Source organism: Eremomyces bilateralis, assembly GCF_010015585.1.
Source record: "Eremomyces bilateralis CBS 781.70 unplaced genomic scaffold P152scaffold_6, whole genome shotgun sequence".
Taxonomy (NCBI): domain Eukaryota; kingdom Fungi; phylum Ascomycota; class Dothideomycetes; order Eremomycetales; family Eremomycetaceae; genus Eremomyces; species Eremomyces bilateralis.
The window spans coordinates 652407-666198 of record NW_022985072.1 but is presented as its reverse complement, the minus strand read 5'-3'; the positions used below and the strand labels follow the sequence as shown (position 1 = coordinate 666198).

The window sequence follows — 13792 nt, the reverse complement described above, 5'->3', positions numbered from 1 at the left end:
ACCGCCAGCACAGGTATATCTCCCGTTCCCTGATCTACACGATCCATCTAGGAACATTAGATGGCATACAAGTATTCGAAAACGCAGTTCGACTGAGACATGTCAGGAACTGTCGGTCAAATTACATACGTATTAAACACACCATCATTATGTGCAATGAATACCTGTAGTCCCCCAATATCCACTAGAGCTGCAACAGCCACCGAAGCCAGAATTCGTACATGAGCAGCCGTTAGTGCCACGACATGTACCATCGGCGAAGTATTGTCGCCTCCAGAACAAGTTCCGTACGTTGACTGACAGCCAGAGCCACAGTAAACAGAAGAGCTGCCACACCAGCGTGAACTGCTACAACAGTTTCTGAACGATTATCCAGCACAGGTATACTAACTGGTACCTCCGCAGCTACCATCTGGGGATATGGTTGGTCCTAATGTGTAAGTTCCGAACTATGACTGGCAACCCCTTTCTCAGTGTACTGTAGAGCCGCCTCATCATCCAGACGAGGTGCAGCAATTGCCGTAGCCGGATCCTTGACATGTGTAGCCAGTGGTGCCTCCACATGTACTACCTGGAGAGATATTTGATCCGGTACATTGGCCGAACACGGGTTGGCATCCCGCCTCACCATGTGTGGAAGTGCTTCCACACTAGCCGGCGCTGCTACAGCAAATTCTGAATAAAGACCCTGCGCAGACGAAATCGTTCCTCCCGTCGCAGGTACTGTCCAGCAAAAAGCTGCCTGGCGTTGGGCTCGGGGTTGGGCGAGCTGGATTGGACGAGCTGGATGAAATAGACGAACTGGACGGCGCGGAAGTAATGGAAGAGCTGCTACCACCTGGCATCGTTGTCGAGGGCAGATCGGTCCCAGCGCAGACGAAATAGTCTTCTTCGAGGCCCTCGCATGCGGGTCCGAGTGTCGGATTCCAGACGTAGAAGTCGGCGACGGCGAGACTATTCCCGTACACGATAGAGTAGCAGCCGTCGCCACTTTGGACACGTCAGTGTTGGATTCATATACCTGGATTTGGATTTTATACCTTGTCACGAGCCACTATTTTGTATATCTGGAGGTGATTCTAGTCTGTTGAGAAAATGGCGCTGTTCCCGATGGCAACGTCGTTAAAGTTGGTGCCAGCGCGGTCTGAGTCGTTGGGGTACCTGGGATCCCAACGCAATACCACACGTATTCCTGTGTAGCGAGGGCACCTCAATTGCCCTAAATGTGATGTCCCTGATCAAAAGATGATCATTTGTGGCTGAATAAGTGCGATCAACTGTTTGGATGTCTAAATTCTATCAATGACCTCTGATTTCAGCAATAGGCATGCGATTTTCTTCGGTTCATAGGTAATGCGAAGGCCAAGAAGACTTAATCTAAGGATATTATATGGAACGATACCAACATGCGCCATGCTTACAAGGACTGTGCACACAACTGAAGGCGTCTTTGAAAACAACTTTCCAAGACTGAAAGCGCCGCATTCCCACTCGCTGCAACTGTGTATAAAGGTAATAGACTGGATAGTTTTGATGCGAGGCTCCACTGGATTCGAAGGGACTGGATAGCTAGAATAACGAGCGAGGAAAGAATGGAGTGTTAGGCGAAACTGCTCGTTTCAGGTTCGTCGGCAAACTATGTCATCTGTTAGAGGCGACCATCTTTGCTTGCAAGGGGAGATAAGTAAGAACGCATCTCAACTACTTACATGCCAGGTATCAATCCTCAGTACGGATCCCTCCGCGGTTATGGAGATCGGTGTTAAAACTCCAATAGCAATGATTTCGTTCAACCAGTAATATTTCTCCGACCCGGTCTCGAGTTGGACCCGCAAGTGCAATGTGTTGCCTACTGTGGGCCCGCTGGTCCGGAGGAAAATGACAGCACCGTCATCCGTGACAATATTGTATCTTGTGTCTGCGCTGAAGACGCCAGATACAGGATCCACCGTGCCCCAGTCCGCGCCCACATCTGCGATGTCTCCGTTGATGAGGGGTCCGGTCACATTGCCGCCGACGATGGGGATTGTCTTCCGAGTGCCAGCGGGACCCTGTCCTTGGCCGGCGATATCGGGTGTACACAGGACGTACGCCGTATATAAGAATTTCAATTCTGGTGCGGCAGGTGTCGCAACAGCAGCAGGAACAGAATCCTGTGCGGATACAAGCTGGCTGGAGAGGAGTGAAAGCGCCGAAACGACGAGAGTAAGTGCAAGCATGGTGAGCGATGAACAGCCGGAAAAGACTCGAATTTGATAACAGTGACGAATGTTGACTTTGAAGCTTGAGAGAGAGCGAGGCGTGGGCAGTTTATACTTAAACAGACGACTGACTAACCTTTAACCCCAATTTCCTGGCCAGATCTTGCCGAATGTCTTCCCGGAACCGGGAATCCGGATCCATATAATGCTATTATCTCACCGTCAACGGTGTCCAATCGCCTTGGCAGACTCAAATTGGACGTAAAGTTAAGTTCGATGGGTAGTTGACCGCTCTATTGGTCGGTGATAGAGCGGTTCGGCGAATCGGAATAAAAGCGAGAAGGATGCACGCTATCTATCCATGCCTCGTGGGCTTACGCATGAGTGCATGACGGGTATCGACTAATGATCGAGATTATTCGAGAATCGGCATGTGGCTCCTGCGGAGATATGGAAAAGAAATGGAACTTTCTGCGGCATCTAGTGGGGGTAGTGACACTAGGTACTATTGGACCAAGCAGATAATAGCACTATTGGATTGTGGATCGGGGCCGACGACTGCCGTTAGCAATGGTACCTATCGTGGATGACAAGGATGCGCCTGGTGAGATTGCTGAGAGCTGAATCATTGCGGTCGTCCAGGAGACAGTCCCTTCGACTTACTTCCCTACTGAGTACTGTCTCAATGCAACGATCGGTTTATGCCATTGATGCTGTGCTCCTTGGAGAAAAGTGAGTCTGTAACATCCCTATCTTGCTGACGATTCGAACTGCAGTATACTATGGTACGGCCGAGGAAAACTGGTCTTCAAAAGTCGTGATCGAAACTGATCAGACAATCCTGCATCGGTCGTCGGTCTCTCAAAACTCCGAGTTAAAATAAAAGCTATTGAGACATGAGTCCGTGATAGGCCGTGATAGCGGGGAGCCGGGGACGAAGTTAATAATATGATGAGCTGATGAGGCCATGTCGCCTGCCGGGCATGACGGACTGGACGAGGGTATTGCGCATTTGTGAGTCTGCATCGCGAATCCCAACTGTGGGGCTAACCCACATCCTCATGATGGTATTCAGCAATTCAGCACAGCAGAGATTCCATCTTCACTTTTGCTTCGGATCTTCAAACATTCTCCCTTTTTAATTAGTGTTCCCACTAGACCTGAGAAGTGAAAACAATGTAGTGATCAAGAATCCCGGATGTCGAGGACTCGACGTTGCGATATTGAAGCCTGAAGACTGTCTGGTCGGTGATTCAAGGGCAACGCCACAGTGGAAGTGAAACGCGGTTGGGACGCCACTGGGCCAAAATGGCTCACTTCTGAGATCTATCGCGAATTCATTATTGTTGGGCATCAAGACAGGACTCAAAGAGTGAAGAGATATGATCAATCGTCTCCGATCAATGGCCGTCAATTGATTGTGCCAGGGACTGATTCATTTGATGTCTAAACAGCCAATTAACTGTCTCACAATTACTCAAATTGTTGAAACTGAGAATACGTACATCGTGAAGCGGAATTACGTGCTAACGAGTCTTAGTGAGATAAAATTCCGCCTTGGTAACGCCACTCACACCACTTAAAAGGTAGAAGCTTTTCGATTTCTTGGGTTGAGTGTTCGTTTAGGCGGGGGGTTGACAAGGGTGAAGGGTGAGGGGTCAAGGGGGGTCGTGCACTGACAAAGAGCCTCTAAGTCCAGGGTTGGAAATGGTTTCCGCGGAGGAAGCGCCAGTCTAGCTAAATATGGGTTAAACCGAACGCTGACGGTCTACTGTACCAGCGAATGGAACCTCGGATACCAATTCCTCCCCTGGCACATCCGTATGTTTCATGTATCCAGTCCCCTTCTCATCTTTCTTGATAAAAGCGCAGCATATAAATACCACTCAACCGAATGCTACTTCTTGCTGTCTGTTTGGAACCAGAGGATTAGTTGCTATCCATATTCCATAATAATTGCGGCAGCTCTCTGAGCTGCTTCCACGACAGTGGTAGATTATCAATCCATACGAGCCTGGTATGGGCTGATCCTTCCTAATTCAGAATCGGCTATGTAACTCTGTTCCCTGACTCGAACTTCACATCTGCTGGGACTTTTCCGGGGTTTTTTCAGTCTCCCCGAGTCCTCGTTGCCGGGTTGATGCCGGCCAGTCTCCGGCTTCACTCTTAGGAACAGCCACGTCCACATTTCCACCTAACCCAAATCTTGATACGACATACTAATGTGTCCACGTACACGCTAGCGAGCAACATGCCAACAACTTGCCATCTTCGCTGCTATCCAAGTTTCAAGGAGCCTGGACCATCGAATCATGGATGTATCATGCAGACCTCAAGCACATTCTCCTGTTCTCTAACTCCTCGCGAACCTGAGATCAGGAGGTAAAGATGGGATGACTTGACCAAGTTCCAAGTTCCGCTAACCTGGTTGTCCATACGTTCCTGTTGAACTGATCTATAATTGGTGCCTCTGAGGCGGGATAGAAGGAATCACGCCACGATTGACCAAGACATTTCTAGTTCGCTTAAGTTCATTCTCAAACAGACTGCAGGCCATAGAATTCAGAGTGGCTAGTGTTTCGCCTAGTTTGTTAGTATCGTAACGCCATTTGCAATAATTGCATCCACAATGCAGCTACCATTCGAGCGTTCAAGTACGAGAAGCCGGAGCTTAAGCCCCTATCGAGCTAACTTTCTGTCTCCTACTCCGTACGGAGGCGCCTTTCAAAAAAAAAATCCTGGAGCGTGCACGATGGCGTCGGTAGCGTAGTAGCGTTCTGGCTTAATTCCCCGAGAGAAATCGGGCCAGGGCTCAGCTCAGAGAAATAGGGGAACCCCCCCAAATTTAGGCTCCCCCCCCCAGAATTTAGGCGGTCACCTGCCCAGCAGCCTTGCCAAGTACTATTGTTATTATCATCATCAATCAGACAATCAGTCAATCACCGATCAGGCGATCACCGGATCACCGATCACCGGATCACGATTGGGATCGTGCACGGTCCAGGGAAAATCTTTTGAAAGGCGCCTCCGTATTCTCTCCTTGACTCGCCTCTTGATGGCTGATGGGATTGAGTCTTGATCTGGGCTTTGGCGAAATTTGAGTTGCCACTGCGGCTGCTGCTCCTCCAATAATGTCCAAGGTCATTTTATCCCGTCCAAAGTGCAATCTACAAAACCATTGTGGCTTCATCTCGACCATCCATAGGGTAGAAGCCATAGAACCTCGTAATTTGCGTAGGGCAGGTTGGTGCGCTTTGCAGGCCTTCATCTTCCCGCCTTTTGTGGGGTTTGACGATTCTTGACTCTTGGCCACTGATCAAGGATGAATGATGTGGTGCTCAACATTTGGGAAATGATCTGAGAGTTAGTTCAAATTCTTGATATAGGCCGGCTTTTCAGAGTTTCCACGCTGCCCGATCTTCTAACTCCAGTGCGCTTTTTCTGTCTTGCATGGCCGATTAATCACTGATCGTCCACTCCCTATCTCGAGTCAGGGACTCACAAGTCACTGTCAAGTCACTATAAAAAAATATCAAGATGTCAGACGATTTCTTCAACTCTTTTGATCCGCGAGCGACGAGTCGAGAAGATGAGACAAAAATTCCCATGATAATCGCGGCTCACACGAGCATGCTGGCTATCGCTCTTATTTTGTACATCTGCCGTATGGTCTCCAGGTCGCGACCAACTTTCAAGCTTAGCTGGGATGATTATCTAATCACCATTGCGGTGGTAAGCTTCAGTTTGGACACTATTTTGGAGAAATAGGACTAATAATGTCTGAAGGGCATTGTTGTAACAACCTACGCGCTCACAATATATAGTACCTCACTTGGCTATGGACGACATATCGAATTCCTCAAGCCCGCCGATGCGCCTTTATACATCAAGTTGACGTGGGCCACTCAGATCCTTTGGTCATGGGGAGTGACGTTCATCAAGCTCTCCGTTGCAGCAATGCTTCTTCGGATTCAAAGGGATACTCTTTGGAGAGTTGGCATGGGTGCATGCATTGTATACCTCATCGTATCTGCCGTCGTCACGATGGCCTTACAGATGACTGAGTGCAAACCAATGGAATTCTATTGGAACAAAACGATCAAAGGAACTTGCCGGTCCCGACAGGACGTCTTCAATGCAGTCTTGGGGACGTCGATTACCTTGTTATTATCCGACGTCTTATTTGCACTCCTCCCTCTCACCTTCATCTTTTCACTCCGCCGCCCTCTACGAGACAAGCTAGTCCTCGCCTTTCTCATGAGTCTGGGGCTACTCTGTACGATTGCTGGCACCCGGAAGCTGATCTACGTCAAGGAATTCCAAAAATTGAATGAGAAAGATACGACATGGTCCTCGGTCGAGATGAGAGTGTGGGCTTTCGCCGAATCATATGTCGGCATCATGGCCGCCTGCATCCCCTGCCTTCGTGCGATGTTCGAGAGCGGACTCAAGAAGATCGGCATATCCCTAACGACAACATCCCGGACAGGAGCGCGAAGCGACACTCGGGGAACAGCACCGTCCGGACGGTTCGCACATGGAGACTTCGAGATGATCTCGAGCACAGCGCATGTGTCGAGGCACAATGGTCGGCATTCGATAGATAAGCCTGGCAAGGACTGGGACGGGACATCGATTCCCGAGAGCGAGGAGGCGATTGTACCGCACCATGGTATTGTCAGGAAGACTGATTTCACAGTCAGGACAGAACAGCGGGGGCGGTGGTAATGGAACATTGCTCGAGTCCTTATGTATTAGCGTCGTCGTATATTCAATACACTTACAGCGAAAGCAAACCAAGCCCTGAAAGAAGTGGCTGAGGAGTACCAAAATAAGCCCAACATAAACTTCAAGATCGGGTGGTCGGAATGAAGTGCCTGGGTGAAGGAGGGTGTCAGTGGTCTCATGTGTGCCCCACAAGCGTCCGGAGTACCCAGACCTGAGTCAACCAGAGTTGCAGTATTTCAAACCTATCACTACGAATCACAGATATTATATACCAGAACGGAAACTAGACGTCCAACAGAGTCCGGAAGATATTATTGCTCTGGAGGAGACTAACAATCGAACCACCTTCGGTTCTGCTCTGCGGGTACACCAGATGAACATGAATTCATGCTCAAGGATAGCGGCGCGGCAACGACGTTTGACAGGCTAGGGTGTCCCGATGCATTCAAGCGCATCATCTATGATGCGATGGCAATATTCCAAACAATCCATTGAACTGGAAGTTTGGCGGTGCCTATGTTGAGGACTTGTACAGTTACGAATCCACGCTAAACGGTCGAACCGCGCTTGGCCCCCCATCACCGAGAACCATGGCTACTGTGAGGGATGGTACAAGGTTGCTTTCGGCAATTACAAAGATGAAAGGGCGTGGATGGCGGGATATGACTATAGTCAGGATAATTGCCGAAGCACGCGAGAGGATGCGTGGGCGGTGGCATCTCGACCTGGCAGTTCTGGTATGTATCATGACCGGCTAGATGAGGATGGAAATGAATGGAGCGCGTCGTTCAATACGCCAATCTGGGTCAGAGCGCGATGTTTTGATAATAAGAAGGTCCAAATCGCGTCTCGGGGCTTTACGGGTGGCTGCATTGGGAGCGATTGAGGTTCGAACGGCGTCTCCACGCGGCGGAGTCCTGATGTGAGATCTGTCGAGTCGAATAAGTGCATATATTTTGAGATAATTGATCATATTTGTCGTCAGTAGGATGTGAAGTCAAAAAAATATAATGATGTTGGTTCATTTATATTCCTGAGACAGGTATCATCGATAAAGCATGAGTATAGAGCTCTAGAGCTTTGATGTTGGCAGTGAACAGCCGCATCTCGTCTTGCGCCTGGGGTGACGTCCAGATCCAAAAGACAGCGACAGGGGTACCGAACCATACTGGCAAGATCGATCAGATTAGACCATGTGGCCCAGATCACCATCCATTATCCTTACCGAAAATTCGCGACATCACTATCACCACATTTTGCATGGCACGATCGCTTAACTAATATTCTCAGCATTTGCTATTTTGTAGTTTCCTAGATTTCTGCGTACGGGCGAGATGAATTGGGGTACTTCTTATTGCGGGCTAGACACCCGGATAAGAGTCCAAGTCAACTCCTTTCAGAAGTAAATATATGTAACATGGTTAGCAATTTCGTCAAAGGTGTGAGTAGGCGCTTCACGAGCAAGGTGAGAGAACATGGTACCGCTGTGAAGCATGAATGTTTTCATAATAGAAGCAGATCCGCCCGACGTTGCGGGTTATATAGGGCATTCAAGCCTTTCTTTGACGAGACACTTGGTCGGCAAATTGCAAGCGATGCTCCGTCAAGGCGGAATGGACGGTTGATTTTGTGGTAATTTCAGTCAGATACGGAGGTCACAGAGCTGGACTAAATGTCGAACGCCATTTCAACCATGTAGTATATCCATAAGGCTGCCCCATGCTCTGTTGCCTTGATTCTGAGATTTGAACTATTTGGTCGCCTTTGACACGGTCTGGATGCGCAAGATCTGCGATTACCAAGTTCCATTAATCTAAACTGAAGAGAGAGAAGGAAGAAATCTCCCAGCGCCTCTATGCACGAGATATAAACTCTTCTCTCTGCTATCCTAACACAGCTTAACACATCTCCTTAATACAGCTCCGTCCTAACATATAGCTCCCATATGACTATCTCCTTGATAATCCTCCATGCCATCCACTAGCCACATCCCTGTGGCGTCAGCCATACCCAAGGGCCCAGGCCACAGGCCCAGGACCATAACAATAATTGTGTTATAGTGTCGATGCTGAGACTTCCAAGCAGCTGCCCACTTAGTGCGTGTGTGCCATTGATTTTTGTATAAGTATTGGCAAAGCTCTCGCTGGTCAACATAGTCTTTGAGTAACTCATCCTACTTCAGCTCAAATGCAAGTAGTCCTTTTGCGTAGACAAACTGCTCTAGTTAGATCTATGAAAGACTTTTAAGAGACCATTAACGGGGAGCATACCTGACTCTAACGTTTCATGAATTGGCCCAATTGCTCAGTGATTTTCTGCTTCTCTTCTTTTGTCTCGCAATCAGCGTCTCCAGGTCTTTTGAGCCTTTGTTTGCACGTTCTTGTTCATATGCCATACGCAAAGGAGTTATGGAACACCTAGAAACAGAGTACGAGCTGCCAGTTTCACCGCATCTTTCTGATCACTAATGAACACGCGTGGCTACGGTGTCCCTGTCTTGAGGAGGAAGTTTGAGATTGCCCGATGGTAATCTACTTCTTTCTCGCTATGGAGGAAGCAGAACCCTACAGAGAAGAAGATCTGCAGATTGGTGCAGCCGAGTATGTGTAACAGTGGGAGTTTGTACTTGTTGGTTCGGTACGTACAGTCCATCAATAGGATATCGGGATTCGCAAGCAGTAGCTCGATCTACTTCTAGTGGGCAAAGAAGAGACCTTGTACGTGATTATCCGCATCCTTCTTAACAGTGAAGACCCATTCTGGCGTAGATAAGTCATCCAGTAATGTCCTAATCGGATTCCTCCCATTTAAGTTCTTCTCTCTAATTGCCTTCCTCTCGCTGCGGATATCGATGGCAGAGACTAGCGTTTCCGGGTCCTCCTTTTGAATAGCAGCCATTATCTGCATCGGCCGTACCCCGGCATGTGTCATTGATTCAATTGTGTCTTTCTGTACTGATGTACGCCTGCGGTAGACATTATGCGCACTAGGGTTAAGTGATCGGGGGTGGTTGTGATGCTTGTGTAGCACCTCTAGCTTCCACTGGTCGTCATTTTTGTTCTTGAATATGATAAGCCTAAAAGTACACTCTATTTTGCGTGTGCTTGTGCTTAGAATCCTTGCTCTTGACTGATAGTTTCCGGATCGATCGCATTGATAGTAATATCGCGTCTTTATATTAGAACCGTGAGGGTTGCTCCGTTTGAGTGCGAAGCCGTAACCATGCTGCATACCATGGATTTTGAGAGCATTGTAGGCTTCTTTATAGGACGCGTGAAGACCATCTGGAGGAGGGGCGATATCCTCCATACTTAGAGGTCCGAAACGAATACGAATAATATGAATAATATGAATAATTTGTGAATATGAATAAAGTCTTGGCGAATAATGTGAATATGAATATGCCTTATATTCATATTCGCGATATTCATGAATATTCATAATATTCATGGATACTTCGCATAGATATAGGCAAATGAAGTTGTAACATCTCATCGTCTCTGCATTCATAGAGTGTCTCCTAAGACCTAACACGTCTCGTGCACCACTAAAAGGACGTTCTACGCCCACCTCAATAGAGGGAACTGAGAGACAGTCGCGTGCCGCTTGAGCCATGCAAGGAAAGTCAGGCGCATTTGCTTTCTACCATTTCAAAACCCAGTCAGGGTCACCATCCGCAAACGAGGGATGCGGGTCGTTAACGCGACAGACGTGTCATAACTATCCAGGATTCGCGGCTTGAAGTATATAAACCTCCATTCTCTATTACCGAAAGTCGAATACATGATTTGACGCGACATTAACGTGTTAACTCATGTAACTTATTTCCAGTGCAAATTTAATAGTTATTCAATAGGTTTTGGAGGTTTTAGGCGGTGTTGACGTTTGAGAGGTTGTTTGTGCGGAAACTTGAATAAAAATGATATTGGGAATGAGAGCCAACCTTTGAATCTCTTTACCATATACCTGCAATAGAATAGGGCCCATCTGGGCCCCATACCTAGACATAAGGGATATATAGAATCCAAGTTCATGACTATTCGCAGCACAGCTCAAAGCAGCGCAAAAACACCTGCGTGTGTTCTGGCATAGGAACTGGACTGAAATCTGTCTATTGACAAGCAAGACGATAACTAGTTAGTATAACTATAACTATATGGGAGGAGGAAATGGGTCGGCCTGGAACAACAAACCCCCGGAGAGAGATGTGAATAATATGAATACGAATATGAATATGAATATTAGGCATATTCATATGAATAATATTCATATTATTCATATTCGCGAAAGGCGAATATGAATACGGGCCATATTCGTATTCATTTATTCATTTCGGAGCTCTATCCATACTGAGGTCTGTGAGAGAAGGAATAGATTAAACATTATCCCTAGGCGAAGACGAAGGAAATTGCGCGCTAGTGAGACGGTTCGATCGCGAAGACTGCGAATACCACTTTCATTCATTACAAAGCTAGGGAGGAGAAGGAGAGAAGGGAAGCTAACTACGGATGCGGAGAAGAAGTAGTAGGGAGACCGGTCACGTGGTTACAACCACGTGATATCAACTGGGAACGTGCTGCAGGCTTATCTCACAATGCCAGACGTTAGATTACGACTTGCTTGCTTACATCAGCACCTTAGCCCCTTCGGGTAAGGCGTATACAAGACAAGTCTTCATTTAACGTCTGGGGAAATTGTGTTGAAAAGTTGAAAGATATGATACCTTTTTCCAAAAAATGGTGTCACATTCGGTCTCTACTCCCAACGTAAGGCTTCAGCAAAAGTGCGCTTGTGTTCGACTAATTAACTTGGCTACTGGCTATATTTTGAACCTAGTTTTACTCACAGACAAATCGAAATGAACTCATAATGTTGGAGAAACTGGACCGAAACGATTTGTATGGGCGTCTGGCTTGTCGTGCAGAAACAGCTCAACACTCACAAGTGGCCTAGTATGCTAAAAAATCTATCAAATACATTCTGCTGATGCACATTATCCTTCTCATAATATTTTTTCCACCTCAGATCACATTGTGGTGGAGTGGAGTGGGGTCACTCGTCAGAAATTCTCCCTTCGAGGCGCTCGGAATCGCCATCAGACCATCAACACCAGTCAACTAGAAGCCAAAATCCAACACGCGTCGCCCAAATGGACATCCTAACATGCGAGCCCCCGACTGTCGCATCAAGCGGGTATCTGGATGATACGGAGCCCTTGATTAGACAAAATATTCGATCCCTGGAGACGACTGTTAGCATGGACTTACCTCATATTACCACCAAGCTGTTTCAATTCATTTCACGGCTACGGGCACCGGATGAACAAGCCATAGAGCATATTTTTTCGTGCCGGGAGCTCTTTATCCACGCTTTGTTGACTCGATTGTTAGTGGACCGAACTGGCGCGTAGATTTTTCATACGAAAGATGGAACCGAAAGTTTGGTCTTTCAAGCCGCCTGGATCATGGCTGCTCCCAGATGAAATTTGAGTCGAGTTGGCTCGACATCCTTATGCTCCGCTCCTAAGCACGTCTGAGGTAAAATGGGGGAGAGGATCTCGAGGACAAGAGTTGGAGGAGACTCTCCGGGACATGGACGATGGCGCAGCATACGCAGTCCGATTTCGAGCCTTTTATGGTGGAGAATGCCGCCAGATTCCGGGAAGAGTCATAGAAATTGAATGCCACGAAAAGTTAGAAGAAACGACCAATGGTTAGAGCGGCGTCGGCCGCCGAATCATCACCCGGAATTGCTCCAGACTCGAGCTCTTCTTGCCAAACGGCCACAACCAAGGGCCCGCCTTGATCGTCAATGTCTGCTCTTGGTGTATTCGCGCGAGCAAGACGGAACGACATGGAAACTAGTGGAGATGGAAGAAACGAAAAGGAAAGTAAGACGGAGGAAGCGAGCAAATACTGTTGACACAATCAGAACGATTGACCAAAGTGATGTTGTATCACCGATACAACGACGACGTTTGTAAACGTTGCCAAGATCTAAGGGAGTGTGTTCTTAGCAAAGCCTACTGTGGGACAGCCGGAGAGACAGCCAGAGGGAATATTCACTGCATCAGATGGCGAAAACGAGTATGGGGATTATGCAGATGATAACGAGGATGATAATGATCCCCAGGAAACAGATGAGGAAGTTTTTGTCACTTTAGAGCCTCTGGATTTTGACAAATAATCCTTATTTATTGTTGCATACAAATCGTTGCACCCTTTGTACAAAAAGTAGCCAGACGGGCTGAAGCCCTGAAACCTTACTGCGAATTTATTCCTTAGTAATCATCGAGGGCTTGGCACGTCTGGTATAACGAGATAACTGCAGGCCGGGACCGTAACAGCTAGGCCTAGTTGAGCGATTAATTTCCACCATTACTAGCGGGAGGGATAAATCTCACCAGCCATCATAAAAACCTGTTATGATACAAACTCAATGGTGTCTTACTCCCTCGTATCATACAGGTATTGTCATAGTCTTGGGCTGTTCGCCTAGACTTGCGGTAGTTGGACTTGCGGTAGTTGGCCTTGCGGCCTTGCGGCCTGACGATGTGTTTTTTATACAGATCTTGTAACGATCAGCACCTTGAGGTCACGGATGAGACGGTTTGATCGCGAAGACAGCAGATACCACTTTCATTTATTGCAAAGCTGAAGAAGAAGAGCTATCTATGTCGCGAGCGCGATATTGAGGACGTTATGTAATGGTCTTGAGCCTTTGGCTCAGACGTGGTTGTTTGCCTGACGGCCTGGAGAGGCGCAGGTGGGGTGAGCCACAAGCAACACGTGACTACCTGCATGGCTTCATGCAGTGTGTAAAGTACTAAGCCAAGAGTCTGCGCACAGACCCCAGTCTCAGCT

General features: G+C 47.7%; 4 protein-coding genes across 4 annotated transcripts; 1 reads left to right on the top strand and 3 right to left on the bottom strand.

The window, feature by feature from the left end:
- Positions 1–1600: 1600 nt before the first annotated feature.
- P152DRAFT_472611 (uncharacterized protein) lies at positions 1601–2219 on the bottom strand (the record flags this gene model as incomplete). The annotated part of the gene is made up of 2 exons (XM_033681165.1): positions 1601–1636; positions 1710–2219. 2 exons carry the CDS (start codon positions 2217–2219, stop codon positions 1601–1603), a joined length of 546 nt encoding a protein of 181 aa, XP_033535427.1.
- A 3353-nt stretch (positions 2220–5572) lies between these two features.
- P152DRAFT_292173 (uncharacterized protein) lies at positions 5573–7018 on the top strand. Its single transcript, XM_033675024.1, has 3 exons — positions 5573–5631; positions 5696–5933; positions 5988–7018. Exons 2-3 carry the CDS (start codon positions 5739–5741, stop codon positions 6927–6929), a joined length of 1137 nt encoding a protein of 378 aa, XP_033535426.1. The 5' UTR covers positions 5573–5631; positions 5696–5738; the 3' UTR covers positions 6930–7018.
- Positions 7019–10421: 3403 nt separating this feature from the next.
- P152DRAFT_373086 (uncharacterized protein) lies at positions 10422–10571 on the bottom strand (the record flags this gene model as incomplete). The annotated part of the gene is made up of 1 exon (XM_033675551.1): positions 10422–10571. A coding segment is annotated over one exon (150 nt), but the record flags the coding sequence as incomplete, so codon positions are not given.
- Positions 10572–12470: 1899 nt separating this feature from the next.
- On the bottom strand, positions 12471–12820 carry P152DRAFT_457161 (uncharacterized protein). The gene has a single exon (XM_033679171.1). It carries the CDS (start codon positions 12782–12784, stop codon positions 12623–12625), a length of 162 nt encoding a protein of 53 aa, XP_033535424.1. The 5' UTR covers positions 12785–12820; the 3' UTR covers positions 12471–12622.
- Between the last annotated feature and the right edge of the window lie 972 nt (positions 12821–13792).

What these genes read in the sequence shown, in the direction of transcription:
- P152DRAFT_292173 (XM_033675024.1), top strand. Translation starts at nt 5,739, where the DNA reads ATGTCAGACGATTTCTTCAACTCTTTTGATCCGCGAGCGACGAGTCGA. An exon ending in ATCTAATCACCATTGCGGTG is followed by an intron (nt 5,934 to 5,987) that starts GTAAGCTTCAGT and finishes TAATGTCTGAAG; the next exon opens with GGCATTGTTGTAACAACCTA.
- P152DRAFT_457161 (XM_033679171.1), bottom strand. Translation starts at nt 12,784, where the DNA reads ATGTCGTTCCGTCTTGCTCGCGCGAATACACCAAGAGCAGACATTGAC.